General features: G+C 43.3%; 1 protein-coding gene across 2 annotated transcripts in view; it reads left to right on the top strand.

Moving 5' to 3' along the window:
- The first annotated feature begins 336 nt into the window (after nucleotides 1-336).
- The window catches only part of LOC126198664 (branched-chain-amino-acid aminotransferase, cytosolic), a 150,992-nt gene continuing 123,855 nt past the window's right edge, over nucleotides 337-27,473 (top strand). The window contains exon 1 of one of the 2 annotated variants that reach the window (XM_049935143.1): nucleotides 337-490. In XM_049935143.1, the coding sequence (XP_049791100.1) occupies nucleotides 341-490 (150 nt within the window). In that variant the 5' untranslated portion in view covers nucleotides 337-340. Of the gene's footprint in view, nucleotides 491-16,129; nucleotides 16,172-27,473 lie in introns of those variants that run through there. The other variant, XM_049935145.1, reaches the window with a different exon arrangement.

Raw genomic sequence — 27,473 nt, 5'->3', positions numbered from 1 at the left:
CTTCTGTTTTCATCTTAATTCTGCATTCAGCAGCTGCTACTATCGCGCATTTTCGCATTCTGCACGTGTTGTATATGTGGTTAATATTGAGACTGAGAGGTTATCGCTATTCCGAAAGACAAATTTGGCAATTTGCCCGACATACGTGGTCTGTCCTTGCTTCTGCCAGCTCGTTGGAATACTCGTTCCATTTACTCATATCCAGTTAATGTGTTCGCTCGTTTACGCGTCTATCGCTTTTCGGTCTGTGTTTACGGCAGAAACAGAGGCCGCCATGCAATCACTCCAGTTCGTGAAGCCGCCAGGAACTGGACGAGATAATGATCATATCAAGTCGTTAATGTACACTACTATCGGCTCGCAGCATCCTAGTAACAGTGGGAGACAACAACGTTTATCTCAGGAATGTACGGTGTACGGTGGCTCAATTACAGCGATATGGAACTTCTTTGAGACGTTTTGGATAGCAGAGCAACAAGCATCATACAAAGTGAGTACATGGACCTCTTTGTAAAGGACTCAAGGACACTAGCTTAGCCTTGCTTCCAATGCATCCAGTCATAAAATAGAAGTCAAAGCCAGGGTATATAATGCTTGAATAGAAGGGGGCGTCAGTACTATAACCTGCCACCTTTTTCACAGAACGGCGCGATTTACGAATTGCACGTACGGTAGGCGGCAACTAACGTTCACCAAAGAATACGCTCCTATCACGTCAATAAGTCGCCATGTGTAGAGGGATGCATGCCCTAGGAAGTAAACTTAAACAAGTCGCTTGCAGAAGCTACGAGCTATTTCACTTGCAAACACCCCCAGCTTGTCGACTTCAGCAAGCTTCGTCAACTTGCACAACCAACTTCTGCAAACGGTTTCTTGCATCTTAGTGCAAGTACTTCTCAGTTGTTTTTCTCAAACTTGTGTGTTCAGCAACGGTACGAAAATGTCAGTTGTCGAAAAGGAGAATTGTGCAAAGATACATGGGCCGAAACAAAGACGCCATTGGGCGAATCACCTAAAACTTGCACCGCAAATATTGAGGAAATGGGAAGTGCTACTGTCGTGTGTTTTTCACAGAAGGGATTGGTGGTAAGGGGCTCGTATTGTTAGCCAATAAATAGATTACAATAACACTTAGAAAGTGTTTGTCGAAGGATTCTAGTGCGAGTGATTTACGATATATCGTATTTTGAAAAGTTCCCACATGGAGGCTTGTACAATATCTGTGGTAGCACACACTAAAGATCAACACAAGCGCATAAACTGATTTGTGGATTCTGGCCAGTAACGAGACAATTGGCCATCACAGACTGTGTTCAAAATAACCACCGGCAGCGACAATATACCCTTCCAGTCTGGTATGGAACGACTGCTGCACACGTGCTAGCATTTCAGGGGAGATATCCGAGCGGGCTGCAGTAATACATCGTCGTTTATCATCTACTGTAATCGGTATATCCTTGTAGACAGCGCCTTTCAGCTTTCCCCACCAAAAAGCTTACAGGCGTCAAATTCGGGGAACAGGCTGGCCAAGGCGCAGGTCCTCTGCATCCACTCCAAAGATTTGCAAACAATTCGTGAAGACATGCTGTAGTACTTCGTGCACTATGGGCTGGACAGCCATCATGTTTTCCCTACAGGTTCCTCCTAGTCTGCAGAGGAATGTCTTCTAGCATCCTTGGAAGGCTACTTGTGCTAGTTCAGTGTTTCATCTATGAAAAACAGGCCTCTGAGCTGATGGTTCACTATCCCACACCATAGATTTACTCTCCATGGACGCTGACGTTCCACGTGACGAAGCCAATTGCGGTTGTCAACAGACCAATAGCACCTGTTTCGGCAGTTTACCCGGCCATGATTGGGAAATGTGTCTTCATCACTAAACAAAATACGTGATACATCTGGAGTACCTTGTCTTAAAGCCCATGTACAAAAGTTAATACGATTCTCATCATCGTTTACATGCAACTCTCGATGGGAAAAAATATGATGGCAATGGAACCTATGTCGATGGAGAATGCGTAGGGGACTTGCCTGACTCATGCGTGGGAGATAACGTGCGGATCAACTGCAACAGCAGCAAGAACATCAATTTCCCCCTCTTCTGTCACCACTCGTTTCCGTCTGTTACGTTGTGTAGGTGTTACGCTACCACTTTCACGTAACTGATTGAAAAGGTCGATTTTGCCGATATGGTTTCCGTCTATTGGGATATCTTGCCGCACCGCACACACTCTACAAAAACAAGCTCCATTCTTCCTACATCTCCCATACACCATGAGCTTGTCGCCTTTTTCTGCATTGGTTAATCCCGTCGTCCACTCACAACCTACTGCTTGGACTGTCACACACTAACTGGCCAGCAAGTCACATGCACTCGAGGAACACACACACACACAGTGTAAGGCAATATAACAACATCGTACCTAGCGACTACGCAGGTCGAATGGCACAAACAATTTCCGGTGTGAGACTTTACAAAACATGATATATCGTAAATGGCTCGCACTAGAATCGTGCAACAAAGACCATTGATATTCTAATTTACCCTACTTTTAATTTACCAGTGTCCATAGGCATTGTTGTTATATCTTTGCAATTTTCAAGCTGCTAGGTTAGTGTCGTTATCGGTGCCGTGATGTGGATCATGGCTTCTCCACTGTCTGTTTGCACCAAAGAAGAGCAACGTTCAGTAATCCGTTTTTTGTGGTCGGAATCCGTATCAAGGGTCTAAATTCATCGAAGACTTACGGTACAGTATGGGAACAGTGTTTTGCCACAAGTGAGTGTCTACGAATGGATTGAAAAATTCCGAAATGGTCGCACAAGTGTTACGCACGATGAAGGAGCCGATCGACCGTTTACCGCCACAAATGAAGAAACCATTGAGCGTTCACGTGAAATGATTCTCTTAGACAGACGATTAACTATTGACGAAGTGGCACGTAGTCTGCAAATTAGTCACGGTTCTACCTACGAAATCATCAAAAACAGACCTGGGTTTCATAAATTTTGTGCAAGATGGGTCCCAAACCAACTCACACAGTTGCATAAACAAACGCGCTTGGACATTTGCAAAAACTATTTGGATCGCTATGGTAATGAAGGGGACAACTTCTTAGACAGGATCATTACTGGTGACGAAACATGCATCCATCATTATGGGCCGGAGAGTAAACAACAGTGTGTGGAAAGGAAACATCCAAATTCGCCGTACAAGAAAAAGTTCAAGACCCAACCGTACGCAAGAAATCTCATGCTTATGATTTTTTGGGACGCACAAGGTCCAGTACTGGTACATTATGGGGAAAGGGGCACAATAATAAACAGTGTAAGTTACAGTGAGATGCTTACTGCCAGGCTAAAGCCTGCGATTCGAAGCAAAAGCCGAGGATTGCTGTCAGAAGGTGTTGTGTTGTTGCACGACAATGCCCGTCCACATACTGCTGCCCACACTGCTGAAACGCTCCAGAACTGAAATTTGAAGTACTGGATCATCCTCCATATAGTCCCGATCTTGCCCCTTATGACTATCACTTGTTGGGTCCACTCAAACAGACATTAAGGGGCCGTCGATTTGCCTCGGACGCAGCAGTGAAAGAAGCAGTACATTCCTGGCTCGTAGCTCAACCGAGAACCTTCTTTTACGAGGGCATCAGGAAGCTTGCGCAAAGATGGACCAAGTGCATTGAAACGCAAGGAGACTATTTAATTACAATAAAATTTCATAACTACTTTGCGGATAATAATTGACTTACCCTCGTAATTAAGAGGTCACCACTTGGTGACATATTTGTCGCATTTTTGTGTCCTGTTTTCGAATATTTGATTGCACTATAAAAAGATTTGTTCGAGGCTGTCATTCGATATTCTTAGAAAGTTTTTAATCTGAGCAAAGTCCTCTAACTTTGTTCCATTCAATAGTGTTTCTTTATAACTTAAATATTACGCTTCTGTATCCATTTTCTTCACGCAAGCATTTATTTTTTTCTTAGCTTTGTTTTTCGTAACGGTTTTTTAATAATAATAATAATAAAGCAACAGTGGCCAATTTCACGACGCGACTCTAGTCGGTCACCTTGCTCACTAGGCATGTATGCTGACCATTATACCACCGTAGCACTGTCGACTCAACGCTAGTTGAAACACGTCAACTAGTACTTGCAGGAAGTTCCTGAACTTAACTTGTCCAGGCGACTTGCGGAAGCAAACTTGCACAAGTTTTTGTTCTAATGTAAACACCTGAACAAGTGGTTGCTGAAGTTACTTGCTAGTGGACTCACGCTTTCGTAGACATCAATTTCCCACTAATATCACCATCATCCTCTAGCTAACCAGTCCGGAAAACCGAGAGCGCTAACGCGCCCGCTTTCGGGAGACGGGGAGATGAGTAAGCCCCGGATCGACGAGGGCTTGTGAGGCGGCCAGCTTGGATGTGGTTTTTACGCGTTTTCCCATATCCAAGCTGGTAAATAATGGGTTGATACCCATGTCTCGCCTCGGATACGCGTTACGCAATCACTTAGAAAACGTTATCACACTTGACCGTGAAATCTAGAATAGAAGCAGACAGAGGGAAGGTGGAGGGGTCGATTGGGTGGGGGAGGGGGGGAGCGGGGGGTTGCACTTGCAGTTGTTGTGTCAGAACGAGCTCGATTGTGTTGAAAGATGCAATCGCCATCCCCGAATTGCTCTTCAACAGTGGTGCTTGTCGGCCTGTCCTGAGATAGTGCCAAACAAAACAACAGAGGGTGAAGCCTCTCCACAAAAAACACGACCGCACCATAACATCACCGCCTGCGAATTTTACTGTTGGCACTACAAAATGGTTCAAATGGCTCTGAGCACTATGGGACTCAACATCTGTGATCATAAGTCCCCTAGAACTTAGAACTACTTAAACCTAACTAACCTAAGGACATCACACACATCCATGCCCGAGGCGGGATTCGAACCTGCGACCGTAGCGGTCGCGCGGTTCCTTACTGAGCGCCTAGAACCGCTAGACCACCGCGGCCGGCTGTTGGCACTACACACGCTGGCAAATGATGTTCACCAGGCATTCGCCATACTCACATCCTGCCATCGGACCGCCACATTGTGTATCGTGATTCGTCACTCCACACAACGTTTTTCCACTATTCGCTCGATCAATGTACACGCTCCTTACACCAAGAGAGGAGTCGTCTGGTATTTACCGGCGTGATGTGTGGCTTATGAGCAGAAGCTCAACCGTGAAATCCAAGTTTTCTCACCTCCCGCCTAACTGTCACAGTACTTGCAGTGGATCCTGATGCAGTTTGGAATTCGTGTGTGATGGTCTGGATAGATGTCTGCCTATTACTCATTACGACCCTCTTCACCTGCCAGCGGTCTCTCTGAGGCAACAGACGAGGTCGACCTGTACGCTTTTGTGCTGTACGTGGCCCTTCATGTTTCCACTTCACTGTCACATAGGAAACAGTGGACCTAGGGACATTTAGGAGTGTGGAAATCTCGCGTACAGACGTATGACACAAGTGACATCCAATCGCCTGACCACGTTCGAAGTCCGTGAGTTCCGCGGAGCGCCCGATTCTGCTCTCTCACGACGTCTAATGACTACTGAGGTCGCTGATATGGATTACCTGGCAGTAGGTGGCAGCACAATGCACCTAATATGAAAACGTATCCTTTTGGGCGTGTCCGAATTCTTGTGATCACATTGTGTAATACTGCCGGTCCCGCAGTGAAAAGGCAAAACAAGAAAAATATCACCAATACCTTCGCGTTAAAAAATACAACTTACAGAATCGTTTAACACAGTTCTTTCAATAACGTTCATGCAACGTACGGATGTTTGTAGTCTTTGAATGGAAATCAAAAAGGTCCACAAAGAACTAAACTATTAAAATGACACTTAGTTGATTCTCCCGATGTTGGCTTTGTTGTCTCTTCTCAGGTCTTGCTTGTACATAGTAGTTATGCTAGTATTTCCAGGGTTTTAAAGTTCATTGGCTCACTAACTACAAAATAAAACCAGTTTTTTTATTTAATCTCCCATATTCTTAATTACTCAGATGACTGCTTCAGAAAACATATCAGCTACTACGTTGTAACTGTTTGTTTCGTCTACTTCTCACAAAAGGTTCCACATGGCCCCCTTCTACAACTCCTCTTCCCGCTAAATGCGAGAGATAGCTCAAAGATTACAAATAAAGGCAAAGAAACTAATTATTAACATCTCTGGCAAAGATATTATTAAATAAACTTACATATTTTTACGTAAAAGTTCACAAAACTAAACAGATGAAATGTTGTAAATGAATTTATAAAACGTATAATTACGTTTCTATTTATGAGTACATCGAATGTAAGTATTAAGGTGTAGAATAACATTTTTGTGAACACTACTTTTGTATCAAGTGACTGAGTTACAATATCGATACCTAGCGGTATCATAGAGTTCATAACCTGGATTAGGCTGATTGCATAACAGTCATCATCGACTTTTTAAAAGACTGTAACCTATTCATTTCAGAGAAAGTTAATAGCTTTACGCTATTCTTTACCTTTTTCCACAATAATATAAAATAATTGCATTTGTTAATGGTTAGTATTATGTATTACTATGATCAGCTATTACGTGCTCCGTCTGTCAGTAGAGTTTTTCTTTTTTTTTTTTTATCGTGAAATGTACCACCTATGTAGTAAGGCGTCGGCTGCGTGTTACGTAGAGCAAAGAACAATTAAAGATATTTGAAGAGAATAGAAAGTTCATTAAAAGTAAAAAACGTTATGTTAACAGTAACTGTCAAAACGACAGGGTGGTAGACAGACAGGGTGTATACATCGCATAGCGTGGCTGTGGTACAGGTTTCAAAACACCGATGACGTCGCACCAATCCATATCATATCGTCAAACGGTCATTACCCTTCAACAGGGCTGTTATCTGTCACTAACGGCGGGACGTAAGCGATGGATGTCGGCCCCGAAACTGGCATCAGAACTCGCAGCAGCAAGAGGAGGGCCCTACTGAAAGCGACCTGTCTACCAGCTGCTGCACATAACTAGACGACCCTTGTGCCTATCTCGTTAACCTTTGCGCAACGGTTGCCTTGCTCTGAAACATTGAAATAAGGATACCAAATCAGAAGTACATTTTGCGCTTTTCCGACAGCACCACTCACTACTCACAACTCACTGCTCTTTGGTGACCGATTCACATACTTATATAATGGAGGACGTTCATGAAACAGACCGAAAATGTCGATTTTCAGTTTATTTTTTGTTTATTAGTGGAACTTAAGAACACTAAGCTCCCAAAGCTTCAATGATGAAATCGCATCCAAAGGGCCTGAAAAATAATTAAATGTGTGTCGCAACCTTCCTGCCACTCCCAGTTTTTAAAGCAACATTTCAATACTAGCTCGGTGAACAATGATTCCGTGGATTACTTTCAAGCAAACTTACACAGGATATGTCACGTTGGCTGTAATATACGCTGTTTGGTTTTCTATATCATCTGTGACTCTGGTCCGTATCTTAGGAACATAACAAACCTGCTGGTTTGTTTACGAAGAAACAATTCTTGTTTTGCCTTGTGCTACTGATGGATGTTTGCGCAAGTATTCGATTCTTTCATCATTCAATAAAGCCAGAGCCTATCCGATGTAAGTGACACGAAAAGTGTAGATAGGCTACATATTTCTACATGGCGTCAACAGCTGAACACCCCATTCATCATCTGTGCCACATTAGCTGGTGTAAATATCTACAGGTTCAGTGGGATAACAACCCACACATTCAGAAGAAAGGCTTTCAAATTGTATCCTGAATGTTGTCAATCCTACTTATAGTTTTCTAGCCGATCCTAACTTTTAAAAAAGTGTGTTCATGGCAACACTCAGAGTCCAAATGAGTTTCTAAATTCACTCATATGGAAACGATGCCCTAAAGTCATGATTTCATGTGCTAGAGTTATCAAAATTGCGACTTATGATGCACTCCTTGTATTTAATGATGGAAACGTAGGAAGGATGAAGTTATTAGAGAGAATGAGATATAAGATAGGAAATTTCACTAAAAAAGATCTTGAGAAAAAGTACTTTACAGCCCCTGTCTGGAGCAGAAAAGTCAGCTGAAGACCTGGTAAAGGAAAGAAGGCAGAAAGCAAGAAACCAGAGGAGAAGCCGTGAAGGGAAACAGGGCCCTGAGCACAAATATGGGGTATTCGGAAGAGCTGACATAAAAAAAAGGTGGATTGAACTGTATATTGCATTTCTTGAAAATAATGATTTTTAAAGCTTATTTACTCTTTTCTGAGAATATATAAAGGCTAGAATTATGAAACATTTTTTCTATTAACCCAATAAGAGTTGTCTCAAGAGTAAAGTTTGGAATTCTGAGTGTAAGCTGAAGTATGGGCAAAGTACTTGGAATTTTGCAAAAACTTGTATTATGCTTAACAGTTTACTATGTTCAAAGAGATTAAACAGAGAAAATGTGGCAGAAATCTCTTGAATAGTTCCTGAGAAAACAACATTTTTAAATTCCATAAAAAGTTATATATATACCAAATTTTTTACTCTGTCTCTCGATATATATGTATATACAATGAGAGACAGAGTAATATATATATATATATATATATATATATATATATATATATATATATATAAAAAATTACAAAATTTCATTGCCACAACTTCAAAACTGTGGATTTAATCTCGCGGGCTGCCTCATCACGTGACGCGACAGCAGCGCTCCTACTCATAACGTCAAAACTATAGTGTCTGTGACAATGTTGACGGGGTAACGCACCAATAGGAATGGGACCTCTTTCCCTATATGTCAAGCCAACAAATTATGCCTCAAAACACACGTCTTTGAGATACGTTCATATTATGTTCTCAACATCTTCATATTATATCGAGTTTTCGCGTCGTGAACATTGTATCTTTACTTATGACGTTTTGCAATATTTGTCTTAAAAACCTCCGCTACAAAACGCTGCACCGCCGATAGTAAAGAAACCGTATTCGCGACACATAAATAAATGTATTCGTCTGAACATGAATTGCCAGGCATCGTGAAGTGTTACCATAGGAAAATAAACACCTATTAAAGCAATTCTTCTCTCCATCCAAACAGGCCTCGGAAGGTCCAACGGTACCGACCACCGTCGTGTCGTCCTCAGCCGATGGGTATCACTTGAAGCGGATATGGAGAGACATGTGGTCAGCACACCGCTCTGCCGGCCGTAGTCAGTTTTCGTGACCGGAGCCGCAACCAAGTAGCTCCTCAATTGGTCTCACAAGGGCTGAGTGCATCTCGCTTGCTAACAGCGCTCGGCCACCCATGCAAGTGCTAGCCAAGCCCGATGGTAACCGGTGTTGCTCTCATGGTAATTCTGTTGGCATTAATGCAGCTCGTTGCAGCTAATTCATTATAAATTAAATTCCATCTAAACAGTTACAGTGCTCTAATAAATCTATAAAGGACAGTAATTATTTAGTAATGTTAATATGGGAAGGTATAAACAGTCAGGAGTAATATGTAAACTGAAGGGGAATGGGGGACGGGGGGGGGGGGGGGTGAAGGAAAGGAAAGGGAAGGAACTAATGATGTCAGCTGCATCCGAGCTTTGTGTGAAATAAGGAGTAACAAGTGAAAACGTGCTGGATGTAGACTCGAACGGTTGTGTAGAACGAATAATAACGCTGTTACAGTCTGCATAATGGGAAGGGATCAGTACGGAAATGACAGGGTTATAGTGTTGTGCCCAGATGTTATGACCTCTGTCAAGTTTCTGCGCTACCACTGCAGTAACGGCTGGTCATCAGACAACTCATTTATACTCATTGTCAACATACACCGCAGGGGGCACTTTCTCAGTGAACTCGTATGCATAGTCCGGGATCATCCCTCACTAAACCGCTACTTGACTTGAGTTTGCACTGCGAGATCTTGGTAGGAATACTTGGCTCCCCTTGTTTTAACAAGGATACGCTCTCCGAGTTGTAACTTAAAACGTTCCTACTCGTCCAGTTCTAGTGGAATTTCTTCTTGATGAAATTCTCTGGGGTCGATCTGAAACGCAGGAAAAAGTTACTTTTGTATGATGTAAGGAAGAATTTTACTCCAACAACAGATGCAGTGCTGCAGCCTGGAGCTAGTAGCACAATTTTCCGTTAACTTTCCTGCTGGTATGCCCATGAGACGTTTCCTGGGAAACGTGATGAAAAGTTGGCTGCGGAGAGACAGACACACGAGATAAACGAATATCGAGCAAATTTTCTGCAAGCTCAGGTTTCATCCATTCCACTTGTAAGGTGGCTAGAGTATTTTTGGTATTCAATTACTGTGATGCGGGCTGTGTATTTTCATTTCATATGTCGTATTTCACGTTTGTATACTGCATATTTTTCAAACAGAAGTCTTTAATAGTTGACATGTTACGCCACAGAAGTTCTGAGTATAAGCGATGTGATCTTTGGTCGCTAGTAGCGCTGTCGTTCCCAGGGGCATTCTGTGAGAAGTCGGACGTTGGTGACACTACAGGGCAGCCTAAAAATTGCTAGCAGAGCACATAGATGAAGTTGCAGTGGATGCTGAATTTCGAAAATATGATTTGGTAAAGATTAAACTAATAATTGCGAAGATTTTCAGCTAACGTCGCTGCACTGCTTGGCTGTGCATAATTTACAACGTGTTTGAGAAAAGGAAACTTTTAGTGCGATTTTTCTTTATTGGTTCGAGTTAGTTAGTTTCATCATTCAGAAGTGATTAAACAAAGTTGTCTGCTCACGTAGATTGCACTGAAACTTTTAGATGCGTCACTCCTTTACCATTCAATTAACTCATTTCATGCCAGAGTCATAGTCTTTATAAAAAGAGTGATATTTTTGTACATTTTATTGCATTTGTTAAGAAAACAGAGTTTCAGTATAGTTTCGGAATGACAGTCTCTTTTTAACCATTTGGTTCATGCAGTATCTTCCATCGCCTCCTCAGAAAAATTTGTTGTTCCCATAATTGTATCACTACAGTGCACTTGGTGGAACACAACAGCTAAAACTGAAGAATCATGTGTTTAGCATAGTACACGTCCCTGCAATTCTCTTGCGCAAGGCTTTCTTTCCTTTAGCCGGTGTGCTGCTGTGTTCGCGCAGTATTTATTTTTATCACTTTCGAATAGTACCGAATTTTCCATTTCTACAGGTAAGCCATGAAAATTTGTTAGGGCCAGTTTTACATCACAGTTAGAACATAGTAAGATCATTCACAATTAAGTTTTGCATTTCGAAATTAACATCGGGTTCGATTTAGGAAATTTGGAAATTTGTGGTAAGGTCTTATGGGACCAAACTGCTGAGGTCATCGGTCCTTAAACCTACACACTACTTAATCTAACTTAAACTAACTTACGCTATGAACAACACACACACCCGTGCCCGAGGGAGGACTCGAACCTCCGCCGGGGGTAGACGCACGGACCGTGACAAGGCGCCCTTAGACCGCGCTGCTACCCAGCGCGGCTTTCGATTTAGGTGAGGTTCAGCACAGATTTTATTCTTCATGCAGACAATCTTATTCTTCCAGTACTGCGCTATATTTGTGTGTGCATTATTTAAAGTTTGGAATTTTATTTATTCAAGTTATATATGTAAAATCAGAGGACATTTTTACAGAAACGTTTTGGTTATTTGCTCCTGCAAAATTCGATTTGTAAATTTATATAGAATTTTTACGCTGTCATCTTTGCGTGTTGGAATTGCAAATCACGCACTATGACGTCACAGATTTTAAAAAATGATTCAAATGGCTCTGAGCACTATGGGACTTAATTTCTGAGGTCATCAGTCCCCTAGAACTTAGAACTACTTAAACCTAACTAACCTAAGGACATCACACACATCCATGCCCGAGGCGGGATTCGAACCTGCGACCGTAGCAGTTGCGCGATTCCAGACTGTAGCGCCTTGATGTCCTTAGGTTAGTTAGGTTTAAGTAGTTCTAAGTTCTAGGGGACTGATGACCTCAGAAGTTAAGTCCCATAGTGCTCAGAGCCATTTGAACCAAAAAAATCACGTTCAGTCCATGTTTCACCCTTTGTCTCTATACAGAGATGAGCTACAAGCATCTGCCGCCGTACATATCACTTGTGGTTCTAACGGTAAGTTCTCCTTACTCAAGAGGAGGACATCTCTACATATAACAGTGACATCTCAAATTTCTCTGTCACAGTCACAAGCGGAGACACTGCGGTCTGGGCCTACTGTTCATGTATTTTTCCAGATATACAGAAGATCGGGATTGTCAGCATGTTTTACCATCGTACATCCTCGTGTGTGTGTATGTGTGTCTCCAGCATGAGATATAGCTTCTTTCCAGGCGGCACGGTTCCATAAAATGCCGTCACTCCCACTTCTAACGTGCCACGGACGTCTACGATTTTAACGCTAATAACAATAACAAATATAAAATGTTTCATACAACAATAATTTTTAGTTTAGTACATCTTTTAAGTACATCCCTTTAATATAGCTTTCGTGAAATTGCAATTCAGAGACATACAGTATTTGAAAAGGATTTGTTCAAAAACAGAGGAAATACATGAGTCACGCGAATCATTGAAATTCTGATAGCAAAAACTGCCATATGTCTGAAAATTTGATAGTCTACACGATACATGAAATCAAGCTGCGCAGTCGCCACTAGCAGTATTACACTTGCCACTACGACTGTGAACACAAGTCTGAAGAGTATGGATGAACAAGCGTGTAAATGAGTCGAATTCTGTTTCTTTCGATCATTTACGTCTACTTTCAGCAAGTTAGCTTTTTACTAGTGCTTCCTGTGCACTCACGAACTTTGTCGAATTTCTTGTTAGCAGCTGGTACGGTCAATATTTGAACTGGAGGGGGGCGGGGGGGGGGGGCTTAGAGTATGCGTGGTGGGATGCTATCTACAACCGGTCAGAATACAAATAAGTCCACGTTGGGTAGCCTTCAGATTAGCAACGGTATGTCTCCAGTTATCGTCTCGGACCCCCTTTTGCCCCGTCTAGTGCAGTAATTCGACGTGGCATAGGCTCAACAAGTCGTTTTAAGTCCTCTGCAGAAATATTGAGCTACTCTGCTTCTATTGCCGTGCATAACTGCGAAGGTGTTGCCCGTGTACGGTTTTGTGCACGAACTCACCTCTCGATTATGTCCCACAAATGTTCGGTGACATTCACACTGGCAATCTGGGTGGCCAAATCATTCGCTTTCATTAGCTCGGATTAACCAAAATGTTCTTCAAACCAGTCGCGAACAATTGTGGTCCGGAAACATAGCGCATTGTCATCCATAAAAATTTCATCGTTGTTTGGGAAGTCCACGAATGACAGTCCATCCCATACCACACCATTATGCAGCCACCACCAACTTGCACAGTGCCTTGTTGACAACTTAGTTTCATGGCTTCGTGGGGTCTGCGCCACTCTCGAGTCCTACCAGCAGCTCTTACGAATAGAAATCGGGACACACGTGACCAGACCATGATTTTCCAGTAGTCTAGGGTCCAGCCGATACGGTAACGAGCCCACGAGAGTCGCTCCAAGCGATGTCGTGATGTTAGCAAAGGAACTCTCGTCGGTTTCGTGTTGCCACAGCCCATTAAAGCCAAATTTCGCCGCACTGTCCTAAAGGATACGTTCGTCGTACGTCTCACACTAATTTCTGCGGTTCTTTCAAGCAGTGTTGCTTGTCTGTTAGTACTGACAACTCTACGCAAACGCCACTGCTCTTGATAGTCAGTGAAGGCCGCCGGTCACTGCGTTGTCCGTAGCGAGAGGTTATTCCTGAAATTTGGTATTCTCGGCACACTCTTGACTGTGTGGACCTCAGAATACTGAATTCCTTAACGGTTTCCGAAATGGAATTTCCCATGCGTCTAGCTCCAACTACCATTCCTAGTTCAGAGTCTATTAATTCCCGTCGTTCGGCCATAATCACTTTGGAAACTTGTTGATGTGAACCATCATGTACAAATGACAGGTTCGCCAATGCACTGCCCACTTATGCCTTATGTACGGGATCCTAACGCCATCTGTATTTGTCACCTCAGTGTATAGCTAATAGTTTCTACACGGAGTGACACAGTAAGTGAAGCCCCCTCAACGGAGGGAAGAAAGGGAGTGAAACTTCATGGGCTAAGAGACTGTGTGACGTTATTTCAGTGATTACAAAACCGCGTCAGAATGACAAAGAACTTGGCAGTACGAGCCAACTTATCAGTATGGCGTTGCATTTCCTCTGGCGTGAATGCATGTACTGATTCGGGTGAAAAGCCATTGTATCCTTTCTCAAGGCAAGCTGGCCGAGAATTGTTGTAATCGCCGACCGCGGTGGTCTCGCAGTTCTAGGCGCGCAGTCCGGAACCGTGCGACTGCTACGGTCGCAGGTTCGAATCCTGCCTCGGGCATGGATGTGTGTGATGTCCTTAGGTTAGTTAGGTTTAAGTAGTTCTAAGTTCTAGGGGACTGATGACCACAGCTGTTAAGTCCCATAGTGCTCAGAGCCATTTGAACCATTTTTGAATTGTTGTAATCGATCCTTGACATCCTGGATATTGGCAGAGGGGTGGAGACGACGTCCAAGCTGGGACAAACCAGGGGGCCTTGTTACTTCAAGCAGATAGTTCATAGAGACAGGAGCCACGAGAATTGTCTTGTTGAAAAATAGCTCCACAATACTACCACATGACAGGTAACACACGAGTACGCAGGATGTCTGTGACTTACTGTTGCGCCATCACAAACATTTAATCACTACCAGCCTATGGCTCAAAGCCAGGAGTAACGACGCTGTGTCCTCCAAAACATTACAAGAGTGGGATATCTTCCCAGGTCGCCGCCATACTCGCTGACGATGGTCCTCAGGGATAGTGCAGAACCGTAATTCCTCGCTGAGCATAATGTGATGCCATTCATCAGCAGTCCATGGAGTCCATGCTTGCTGGTAAGGTCACCACTCCGAACGCAGCAGTCTGTGTTGCCGTGTTAACGGAAGCCTACACATTGCATGGAAATTCCCTACTCCGGCTGCTGCTGATGACACAATGCTGCAAGAAATCAGGTGGTAGATGTGAAAGGGGTTACCATGTGTTCGGTGCGCAACGTAGCGATCTCCACTTGTAATGGTCACTAGTCGTCGACTGGAAGCTTGACGGCGAATATGCCTGCCCTCACATTCCAGTATAGTCCAACATCGATCACCTTTACATACGAATGGGCCACAAATCTGGATATTGCACGATTCTACCGGCCGACGAAATGGAGACCCACAATGAGGCCAATTTTAAACTCTGTCAGGTGCTGATAACGCCGTCTCACACGTGTACGCAACATCTCCGGATCCTTCGCAGTGATCACTCAACGTCTGACGCTGTTGACACCTCTTGTATATCTTACCGGTCCTTGTAACAAACTAAACACGAACAACACTACTGCACTCTGATGGCAGTTCTACCTCTCACAGATAATCACAACTACAATCACTTACATTATGCAGCCACCACCAACTTGCACAGTGTCTTGTTGACAACTTGGGTCCATGGCTTCGTGGTGTCACTTAAATACCTGCCGTGGCGTGAACCCCTACAATGTTACGTTGACGTCAGACCATGTCACTTTCTTGTCAGGCGCTGCACAGCTCCATGCCGTTTTCGAGACACTTTCGATTCTAGTCTATTTTCCGAAAGTTAGCTGAGCACATGCTAAGGGAGCATGTGACGTGATTCAGCCAGTCCACAAACTTTATAGTTTGTATCTTGCGTAGTTTAATCAATAGCTGAGCGATGAGACAGTTAACGAGTGGTATCGGAACGTGGCTTGTGCTTCGTCAGAACATCCCCGTGGTTTCCCGAGGACGCGGAACGCAGGGGTATGTACCGGAGGAGATGCTGTTTGCCAGGGCGACACCGCTTCTCGCCATTGGCGGAGGAACTGCCTGCGGTTGCGATATCTCGCGCACGCCCCTCCGCGACCTTCACTGAACCGGAAACCGTGACGTATTCGCGCCGAGAAGCGCCGCGGAAGTTCATCGCAAATAACTGGAGTACGTAGCGGCCGACGAGCAGACTCGTTACCAGCCACGCGCCGTAGCACAAGCACCAACTATGGCAGTGCGTTCCGTTGCTCTCCAGGTCAGTAATCGCCTATTATCTGCAGCGACAGACTCCATTCGTTTTCTGCTACTAAAGAGGCTTCGATAAAACTCACGCATCTTCAGAAAGATGTAGATACTCGATGGCATATCTAATCCGTAAATTTTGTAAAGAGAAAATTGTACCAACATTTGTGTTTCAGTCACAACTTAAAAGGGATGTAATATGAATCAGTTGTATGCATCGCGCATATTCGACTGTAAATTATCGTCACTTACGTTGTGAAATTATAGTAATATCTTCGAATTCACATTTGGGCATGCCACAGTTTCGTGGCACTGTTGTCAAGGAGAACTTGAGTGAGAGATTCAGCCACTCAGTGGAGAAGTTTTGTTTCTTCGCTCGGTGCAGGGATCGCAGTTGATTCTCAGCATAAGCGAATGCAGTGTTGGTATGTTGTTGTTGTGGTCTTCAGACCGAAGACTGGTTTGATGCAGCTCTTTATGCTACTCTATCATCTCCGAATAACTACTGCAACTTACAGCCTTCTGAATCTGGTTAGTGTATTCATCTCTTGGTCTCCCTCTACTATCACCTCACTCTTCCCTCCAATACTACAATGGTGATCCCTTGATGTCTCAGAAGGTATCCTATCAACCAATCCCTTCTTCTAGTCAGGATGTGCCACAAATTTCTGTTCTCCCCAATTCTATTCAGTACCTGCACGTTAGTTACGTGATCTACCCATCTAATCTCTTCTGCAGCACAACAGCCCAAAAGCTTCTATTATCTTATTGTCTAAACTGTTTATCGTCCATGTTTCACTTCCGTACACGGTTTCCGAACAAATACGAATACTTTCTGAAAAGACTTCCTAAAATTTTAACCTATATTCGATGTTAACAAATTTATTTTCTTTAGAAACGCTTTTCTTACCATTGCCAGTCTACATTTTATATCCTCTCTACTTCAGCCTTTATCAGTTATTTTGGAGCCCTAATAGCAAAACTCATCTACTACGGTACTTTAAGTGTTTTGTTTCCTAATCTAATAACCTCAGCACCACCCAATTTAATTCGACTGAATTTCATCATCCTTGTTTTGCTTTTGTTGATATTCATCTTATATCCTCCTTTCAAGACACTGTCCATTCCGTTCAACTGCTCTCCCAAGTCGTTTGCTGTCTCTGACAGAATTACAGTGTCATCGGCGAACGTCAAAGCTTTTATTTCTTGTCACTGAACTTTAATTCCTACTCCAAATTTATCTTTGGTTTCCTTTACTGCTTCCTCAATGTACAGACTGAATACATCGGAGATACGCTACAATCCTGTTTCATTCACTTTTCGACCACTGCCCACCTAGATGTCCGTCGACTCTGACAATTGCCGTCTGGTTTGTGTAAAAGTTGTAAATAGCCTTTCGCTAAATGTATTTTACCGCTGCTACGTTGAGAATTTCAAAGAGAGTTTCCGGCCAATATTGTCAAAAGCTTTCTCTAAGTCCATAAATGCTACAAACGTAACTTTGCCTTTTCTTAACATATCTTCTAAGAAATGTCGTAGGGTCAGTATTGCCTCGCGTGTTCCTGTATTCCTCCGGAATCCAAACTGATCTTCCCCGAGGTCGGCTGGTACCAGTTTTACCATTTTTCTGTAAAGAATTCGTGTTAGTACTTTGCAACAGTAACTTATTAGATTGATGATTTGGTAATATTCACACCTATCAGAGACTCCTTTCTTTGCAATTGGCATAATATAGAACGACCACATAAAGTGGTTTGGCGAACGGTGGACTTCGGTTTATTGGAAGAATTCTCGGAAAGGGTAACTCACGTACCCCTACAGGAGCTAGCATAGAGAGCACAAGTGTGTCCCATTCTTGAGAACTGATCCATCTTCGAGAACTGCTTGAGAGTTTGGGATACTCAGCAGATCGGATTAAAGGGAGGCCTCGATGAAATTCAGAGGCATGCTGCTAGATTTGTTGCTGATGGTTCGATCAACACGCAAGTATTACAGAAATGTTACTGATCTCAAACAGGGAACCCTGGAGGGAAGACGACGTTCTTTTCATGAAACACTTTTGAGAAAACTTAGTGAACCGGCGTTTGTGGCTGATTGCAGAAAGTTTGTACTGCCACAAACATACAAATGAGAAAGGATCGTGAATAAAAGATAAGGGAAATTAGGGCTCGTATGAAGGCATACAGTGACCAAAAGTAATCGGACATCTCCTTCTTATGTGTAATTGACCACTAGATGTCACGTTACGAGGACCCGCCACTATACAAGGAGGCGAGGAGTATCGTGTGGGAGTGGACAAGTAGTGACAGCGGAATAGCTAGGTAGGGAGACTTCGAAAGTGCGGTCGTTGGTTGTCACCTGAGAAGCAAATCCATCAGGGGCATTTCAGTCCTTCTAAAGCTACCAAGATCGACTGTTGGTGAAGTGATTGTGGGTGGAAAAGCGACGGGACAACCGCAGTTACACTAAGACCAGTCAGACGTCACTGCAAACGAGTGATTTGGAGTAATGAATCACCCTATAACTTGTCTTAATCTGATGGAAAGGTTTGGGTTTGACACATGCCATTATATGAAGTGCCAACAGTATGGTGTTGGCCCACTCATAGCCTTGATGACAGCTTCCACTCCCCCAGACATACGTTCAGTCAGGTGCTGGAAGGCTTCTTGGGGAATGGCAGTCCATTCTTCACAGAGTGCTGAACTGAGGAGACGTATCGATTCGGTCGGTGAGACCTGGCTCGAAGTCTGCGTTCCAAAACATCCCAAAGGTGTTCTATAGGATTCTGGTCAGGATTCTGTCCATGCCAGTCCGTTACAGGGATGTTATTGTCGTGTATCCACTCCGCCACAGGCCGTGCATTATGAACAGGTGTTCGATCGGTTTGAAATATGCCATCGCCATCCCCGAATTGCTCTTCAACAGTGGGAAGCGAGAAGGTGCTTAAAACATCAATGTAGGCCTGTGCTGTGATAGTGTCATGCAAAACAGCAAAGGGTGCAAGCCCCCTCCATGAAAAACACGACCACACTATAACACCACCACTTCCGAATTTTACTGTCGGTACTACACACGTTGGCAGATGACGTTCACCGGGCATTCACCATACCCATACCCTGCCATCGGATCGCCACATTGTGTACCATGATTCGTTACTCCACACAACGTTTTTCCACTGTTCAATCGTGCAATGTTTAGCCAAGCGAGGCGTCGTTTGACATTTACCGGAGTGATGTGTGGCTAATGAGCAGCTCGACCGTGAAATCCAAGTTTTCACACCTCCCACCTAACTGTGTTAGTACTTGCAGTGGACCCTGATGCAGTTTGGAATTCCTGTGTGATGGTCTGGATAGATGTCTACCTATTACACATTACGACCCTCTTCAACTGTCGGCAGTCTCTGTCAGTCAACAGACGAGGTCCGCCTGTACGCTTTTGTGCTGTACGTGTCCCTTCCCGTTTCTGCTTCACTACCACATCGGAAACAGTGGACCGAGGGATATTTAGGAGTTTGGAAATCTCGCGTACAGACATGTTAACACAAGTGACACCCAATCAACTGACTACGTTCGAAGTCCATGAGTTCTGCGGACCGCTCCATTCTGCTCTCTCAAGATGTCTAATGACTACTGAGGTCGTTGATATGGAGTACCTGGCAGTAGGTACCTAATATGGAAAACGTATGTTTTTGGGGTGTCCGGATACTTTTGATCACATAGGGTATGTACGAGATGTGTGAGAAGAATAAGGAGACTGACAATAATGCGAGCGGTACGGCAACACTGTGTGGTTTTAATTGTGTAGACTGGTGTGTTCATCCATTCCAGATACTAAGTCCGAGTTTCAGCTTCGTACAGCCGTTACGTGACTTTTGAAATCATCATCGGTTGTTTTTTTGTTGTGTATCATGAAAAATGGAACAGCGGGATTTAGAACAGCGTTTGCCATCGAGTTTTGTGTTAAAATTGAGTAATCCGTGATTGTGACTACTGAAAAGTTGAAACAGGCCTATAGGGAACATTCCTTATCAAGAACACCAGTTTTTCGCTGGCACACGTCGTTTTTGGAAGGCCAAGAACACGTTGAAGATGAAACTCCTCAGGGAGACTTTCAAAATTCAAAAACCGACGAAACGTCGAATGTGTGCTTACTCTTGTGAGATCAGGCAGAATTTTTCCCTCCAGCACAAACTACCAGCCAAGTGTTTTACAAAGCTCCCCTTGAAAGGCTCGGGAAATGCCAATCGAGTGAGACTGGGTACTGCGTACAAGTGGGGACTGCATCATGAAAACGTCCCATGTCACACAACTACTTCCATCAAGAAATTATTGACCTCAAAATACAGTTCCGTTGTTACAAAGCCGACCTATTCACCTGATCTGACTCATTGTGACTTTTTTCTTTTCTCGAAATTGAAAAAGTCTATAAAGGACATCATTTTCGTACTCTGGAGAACATTCGAAAGAATGTAAGCAAAATGTTAAAGGCCCTACCAGTTGAAGTCTTTCAGTGTTGCTTTCAAGACAGGAAACAACCCCGTCGACGTATAGCTGCCGAAGGGAACTACTTTGGAAGGGAAAATATTGTTGTTCGAAAATAAAAATAAAAAATATGGTAGATAAAAAATTAGTCTCATTGATTTTCTCACACATCTCATATGCAAATATAGATGTAGGTACGTAAGCGCTGACCAGGAAGAAAAGGCCGGGGAACATAACCTTAACGGAACTAAGAGATATACACAAAACGGAAGTTACTGTGACAGGATATGTTACGCAGGACAGACGTTTGCACCTTATCCGATAGGATGTTACATCGCACTTCCTGCTCTCATCTTCTGCTCATACCGCTGGAGAGGCAGTTTCCCAACAAATGTAACCGTCGCCAATCTGTAGACAATTCGGACGCAAGAGCACGATTTCAAGCAAATTTTTACCTGAAATTGCAGCACGAGAAAAAAAGTCATTTTAAAAAATGCCGTATAGTCTCCAAATGTCCTAACGTCTGTGGTAATTGAATAGCTCACGAGAAATGAAGAAAATGAAGGAAATCAGAAGTTGAGGGTTCGTTGATGACGAGGCGACGAAGTGATCATGGACGGACTAGGAAAGGAAATCAAATGGTTCAAATGGCTCTGAGCACTATCGGACTTAACATCTGAGGTCATCAGTCCCCCAGGAGTTAAGTTCCATAGTGCTCAGAGCCATTTGAACCATCAGTCCCCTAGAACTTAAAACTACTTAAAGCTAACTAACTTAAGGACATCACACACATCCATGCCCGAGGCAGGATTCGAACTTACGACCGTAGCGGTCGCGCGGTCCACAGCGGCCGGCGAAAGACAACCAGCCGAGCCCTTCTCAAAGAAAGCATTCCGGCATTTGCCATTAGCGAAACCATCTTAAAACTAAGTCTGGATGAGGATTTGAAGCGCCGTCCATCTGAATGCGAGGCCACTGTTGCTGGAGAATGTCCCCTAACGAATTTAAGCTTCGAGGATATGTAGAAGAACATGCCAGTGAGAAGGGATAAAGCCTGAAGATGGAGGCGAACAGGTAGGTGCAGTAGTGCTCTTTAGTGTGATCAGAAAGATTTGTCGTCAGTCAATGAAGAGACATCAGACAAAGTAGAAAAGTGAAAGCAGGTGGCAGTATGCTTCGTCATCATATAGTGCAGTGTGACTGTGTGTGCGTGTTCAGACGGAGCAGAATTATCCGTCTCTGCTGCGACAGCAGTGCTGCGTATGTGGAACCAGCGGCTAGCAGAGGCTCGTAGGAGCGACGAGCGGGTTCTGGATTGTCCATAGTGCTGCATCGACGATTGAAAATGTTATTACTGCGCTAGAGGCTATAACGATGTCACAAGTATCGCAGTGTCAGCTTCGACAAACGATAAACGACTCAAACTCCAATGGGCACATAAACGTCGCTGCCGTGGCGAGTGGCCGACGTTCATTGTTTCGAAACGAGTCCCGCGTCAGCCAGCCCTGCAGTTGCATTTGCACACATATTAGATGCTACCGTTCCGGCCACGATCGGGCAGATTACGCTGACGCGTGGCGTAGCGAACAAACGTCACGTGTGGTTTGTGACGCTCTTGAATAACGAACGCGACTCGATTACCACATCTGAACATCAACCACTACGCCGGGGAGGTTTAGTTAGAGCCACAGTTGCAGCCCATATTTAGGACAATTTCAGCTCCTGATCGCACGTGTGTCGTATCCACCTGGGAACGTTGTTTTTTGTAAACTTCCGCAAGGACACTGCAATGATGATCCTTATATGGTCAAATAATCGGTATGCGTACCTAATACGTTCCAAAATGCCGCACATAAAAACGCGCTTTCCCGGTGCTCATACATCGGGTTCTGTTGGTGATAAAAATGTAGTGTCAAGTATTTTGGTTACCCTTTGGGCTAGGGGCCATTTATATATCCAATTGAAGGATCGTCTTATTGTTACTGCCCTACAGTATAGGGTCAAAGTATGAATGTTATATACGTCCTACTGCTTAGGCAAATGGAGCAAATCTGTTATTTCTTTTTTCATTTGATATGGTCTACAGTGGGCCTGATGGGATTATGGAGGCACCATTAGCTCACGGGTGGTTTCTCGGAAAGTCCCACAAAAAGAATTTTTTACTGTATTTTCGCCGTCACCAGCTGACCAAAACCAAGCCGAGGAATCTAAGAAGTATCTGCACAGTAAATGGCTGAAATTTTTAAGATATATTTTTCAGATCCAGATCTCGCACAACCATGAAAATTTTGTTGATATAGCTATCCGTTTCCAAGGTACAGAGGTTCAAATTTACCCTACATCTACACGTAAAATCCGGAATTAGGAGAAATTTAAATAATAAATAACCGCAGTAAATTGCTCAAATTTTAACGGTTTATTCTTTAGGCATTTATCTAGAAGAGCCATCTCCCCATTTTCAAAAATCTCGAGAAACGTCCCCCAAAACTCGTTTTTTTTTTTTGGGTATCAAAACCCAACTGCGGATTCCGAGACAGCTAAGCACGCCAAATGGCTGTAATTTTTACGATTACTCCTAATATCCTGTTCTTGAACAACCCTGCGAAATTTCTTCGTACCTTTATCCGTTTCCGAGATACAGAGGTTCAAATTTACCCTACATACACACGAAAAATACGCACGTAAAATACGGTGTGCGGTGAAAACGTTGTTTATAATGTGACGTGCCACGGAGAAATATGCCGTAAAGCGTCTCCGTTATCATCTGGGAACCCCATGTTGCAGTACTGAAGGACAAGCGCAATTATTTTGCATGTAAAATTCGATCTGAAGTGTAAAATTGGTTTTGCTTTATGTCAATTTCTCGCAAGTAACCTATGCACTTTTCATATGAGTTATCTGTCCTCCTGCAGCGGGGAAAGAAGGAAACCAGCGTTAAAATACTCCTACCGGATCACAAAAAATGCTAATATGTTCCTTTTTATTTCAAAGACTCTGAATGAAAAGTGGAGTACCAGCTGCCTCAATCTGCCTTCCTCAGCATCTTTAAACATTCGATACGATATTGCAGTGCCTGTGTTATTCTGATTATGATGCAAAGTTGCTTTCGACACGCATGCATGTCCAAAGAAACAGGCACTGTGGAAACTACAGCCGTTACGAAACACATCAAATGAATTCGCAGTTGCGAATAAGGACTACCACCAGCTGTAGAGTGGAATGACGACAGTGAAAAATTGTGCCGGATTTCCCGGAAAATCAAAACACCGTAGCGTAAGCATACAACGCGTAACATGGCATAAATTAAACTTTATAGCACAATTACTGGCAAATAATTTATGCTACAGCATGTTCCAAGCAGTAAGATATCTTCAATCAGCAATCCGTGTGGAGTATGCGTCTATAAACTGCCAGCCACATCGAATTCTGGGGCGCCACCTAGAAGAAAAATACATAATCGCACAAGATGTGTCCTCGATGGAGATTATCATTAGAGTTCATGAGATGGAGCATTACTCGATACCGAAACTAGCAGACATTCATATAATATAGGGTGCAGTTAGACATACCCGGAAATCTGAACGAAATAACGTAAAAAGCTTTCAGCATAGACACCACCCTCACTGCAGGAAACTTATCGCCAGCCAACGCTTTCGACAAAAATGTGTTAGGAGATCGTGAAAAGGGAAGATTTAACAATAAACAATCGTCAAGCTGCCGGCGAAACGCTCACTTCCAGAGAACACAGCGTGGGGAATACTAGCATTAGTTGCACTCCTCTATATCTACATCCACACTCTGCACAGCGCATGGCGACAGAGGGCACTCCCCATTATACCAGCTACAAAGGGTTTTCCCGTTCCATCGACATAGGAGCGCGAGAGGAGTGACTATTTCAATGCCTCAGCTCGAGCTGTAATTAATTTAATCTTGTCCTCACGATCTCTACGAGAGCAATACGAAGTGGGCTATACTGTATTCCTAGATTCATTATTTAAAGCTGGTTATCGAAATTTTAAGCAGCGTTTTTCGGTATAGTTTACCACTGTGTTCAAGTGTCTGCTATAATTATAGCTCAATTTTTTTCAAATCTCTGTGACACTCTCCCAGGGTCAAGCAAACCTGTGACCAGATGTGCTGTACTTCTCTGTGTATGTTCAGTATCCCTTGTTAGTGCTGTTTGATGTGGATCCCATACACTTGAGCAGTATTCTAGGATGGATGGCACGAGTGATTTTTAAGCAATCTCCCCTGTGGACAGGCTGCATCTGGGTAGTATTCTATCAATAAACCCATGTCTAACACCTGTTTCAACTACGACTATCATATCCTTACGAAGTCTTATACCGAGCTATTTGTGTGGATTGGCCGATTCCAGTTCTGACTCTCTGATACTGCAGTCATAGTATACTACAGTTCTACATTTCTGCACATTTAAAGCAAGTAACCCATCTTCCCAGCACTTTGAAATCTTATCAAGATTCGACTGAATATATGTGTAGCTTCTTTCCGGCAGCATTTCAATTAAACAATTGCATCATCTGCGAAAACGTTCGAGGTTAGTATTAACACTCGTATTTATCTGTAAGGTCATGAATATGCGACGTAACCAGAAACGATCCCAACACACTTCCCTGGGGCACACCCGAAGGTGGTTCCACATCTGTCTGTGACTTTCCATGCAAGATAACGTGCTACGTCCTCCCGACCAAGAAACCGTAATTCCAGTCATAAATTTCAGTAGATACCCCGCACGATCGGACTTTTCATAATAAACATCGGTGTGGTGTTGAATCATATGCTTTTCGGAACTCGAGAAATAACTGTCTCTATCTGATTGCCTTGATCCATGGCTTTCAGGATGATTGACAACGTGTGCAAGTAATGCGGCCAAGCGATAGTGAACCCAGTGTCCGTTCTCTCAACGGTATTATGTTGCAATCCAAGCACTGAGTCTAACAGTATTCAGTTAGTACAGTTACTAACAACTGAAGCTGTTGCTGCAAGGCGTAAAGCCGGCCGGTGTGGCCGAGCGGTTCTAGGCGCTACAGTCTGGAACCGCGCGACCGCTACGGTCGCAGGTTCGAATCCTGCCTCGGGCATGGATGTGTGTGATGTCCTTAGGTTAGTTAGGTTTAAGTAGTTCTAAGTTCTAGGGGACTGATGCCCACAGATGTTAAGTCCCATAGTGCTCGGAGTCATTTGAACCATTTGAACAAGGCGTAAATGCCTGCGTGAATAAAACACTAAGTATTAATTCGCAACTATTAGTGGCCCATTACAATCAGTTTAAGATCCTCTGCCATCTGGACAATTTGACGCTAAGTATTTGGGATAAATTGAATGCAGATGCACATGGACTGCAGTATGGTTGTACATTGCTACTGCAATAATTAAGTACCAAAACTTCATATCGCCTGATTCATATTTTGATGCGTTATTAGTTATTTTTTATTGTTTCCGACTGATTTGCGTAAACTGGTGCACTTCGTCTGGCCTCGGCGAACAGACGAACTTTTGTAACATCAGAAGGCACAATTCAGCACTAACAGTCTGTGTTCCAGGCACGAATTGAGAAACGAGAAATGTTTCTTGAGGTTACAAAAACAAATATAAAAGGCAAAAAAATATATATAAAACATGTTTTCTGGTTCTTCTGTGTATACTTAAAATTTTCCTTACTCTCTATAGTTCAGTGAGGTGTTGCTCCTATTTGGTACAGTAAACATTACATCGCATGACCATAACATTGGCAAGTTCTGGAATTCACGTTGTCATTTTTAGGTTTCCATGCCTAATCTGTAGCCGGCCAGGGTGGCCGAGCGGTTCTAGGCGCTATAGTCTGGAACCGCGCGACCGTTACGGTCGCAGGTTCGAATCCTGCCTTGGACATGGATGTGTGTGCTTTCCTTAGGTTTGTTAGGTTTAAGTAGTTCTAAGTTCTAGGGTACTGATGACCTTAGAAGTTAAGTCCCATAGGGCTCAGAGCCATTTGACCCATTTTGAACCTAATCTGTAGAAACAGAATCCTTATACGATCGCTTTATTGCAAGTTTGTCTGGCTGTCTGCTTGTCCGACTGTTAGGAACTCTCTTTCTCAAGAATGAGCAGACGTGCCAAGTTCAAATTTATGCCTCATATTAAGGTCTATAGTCCTTTGGCGATGTAAACGATTTCGATTTCTAAGTCTATTCAGACAAAACATACGGCTATTTACGTTACGTATTTTGACACTCGAAAACTCACTCATCGAAACCTATATGGTACTATAGATTGACCTAGAATCATGATAAGCTCAGGCACTGTGGTATGAATGGGGCAGCGCTCAAATGGTTTAAATCATACCTAACTGGAAGTGTGCAGAAAGTTGAAATAAGCAGTTCACATAATATGAAAAAAACTGGTGATTTCTCAAACTGGGGAATTATCAAGAATGGGGTGCCGCAAGGTACGGTCTTGGGTCCTCTGCTGTTCTTAATATACATTAATGACTTGCCACTCTATATTCACAAAGATGCAAAGCTGGTACTTTTTGCCGATGATACAAGCATAGCTATCACACCCAGTAGACAAGAATTAACTGGTGAAATTGTAAACGATGTTTTTCAGAAAATTATTAAGTGGTTCTCTGCAAATGGGCTCCCATTAAACTTTGACAACACACAGTACATACAGCTCCACACAGTAAATGGAATGACACCATTAATAAATATAGACTTCGATCAGAAATCGGTAGCGAAGGTAGAATGTTCAAAATTTCTAGGTGTAGCGGACTCAGTCCAGCGTCCTTAAAACAACAATAAATCATTACTCAACTTCTGCCAGTTTGCACCA

The sequence above is a fragment of the Schistocerca nitens genome, chromosome 8, assembly GCF_023898315.1.
Source record: "Schistocerca nitens isolate TAMUIC-IGC-003100 chromosome 8, iqSchNite1.1, whole genome shotgun sequence".
Taxonomy (NCBI): domain Eukaryota; kingdom Metazoa; phylum Arthropoda; class Insecta; order Orthoptera; family Acrididae; genus Schistocerca; species Schistocerca nitens.
Note: the sequence above shows the minus strand (reverse complement) of the source record. Positions and strands in the feature narration are given on the sequence as shown.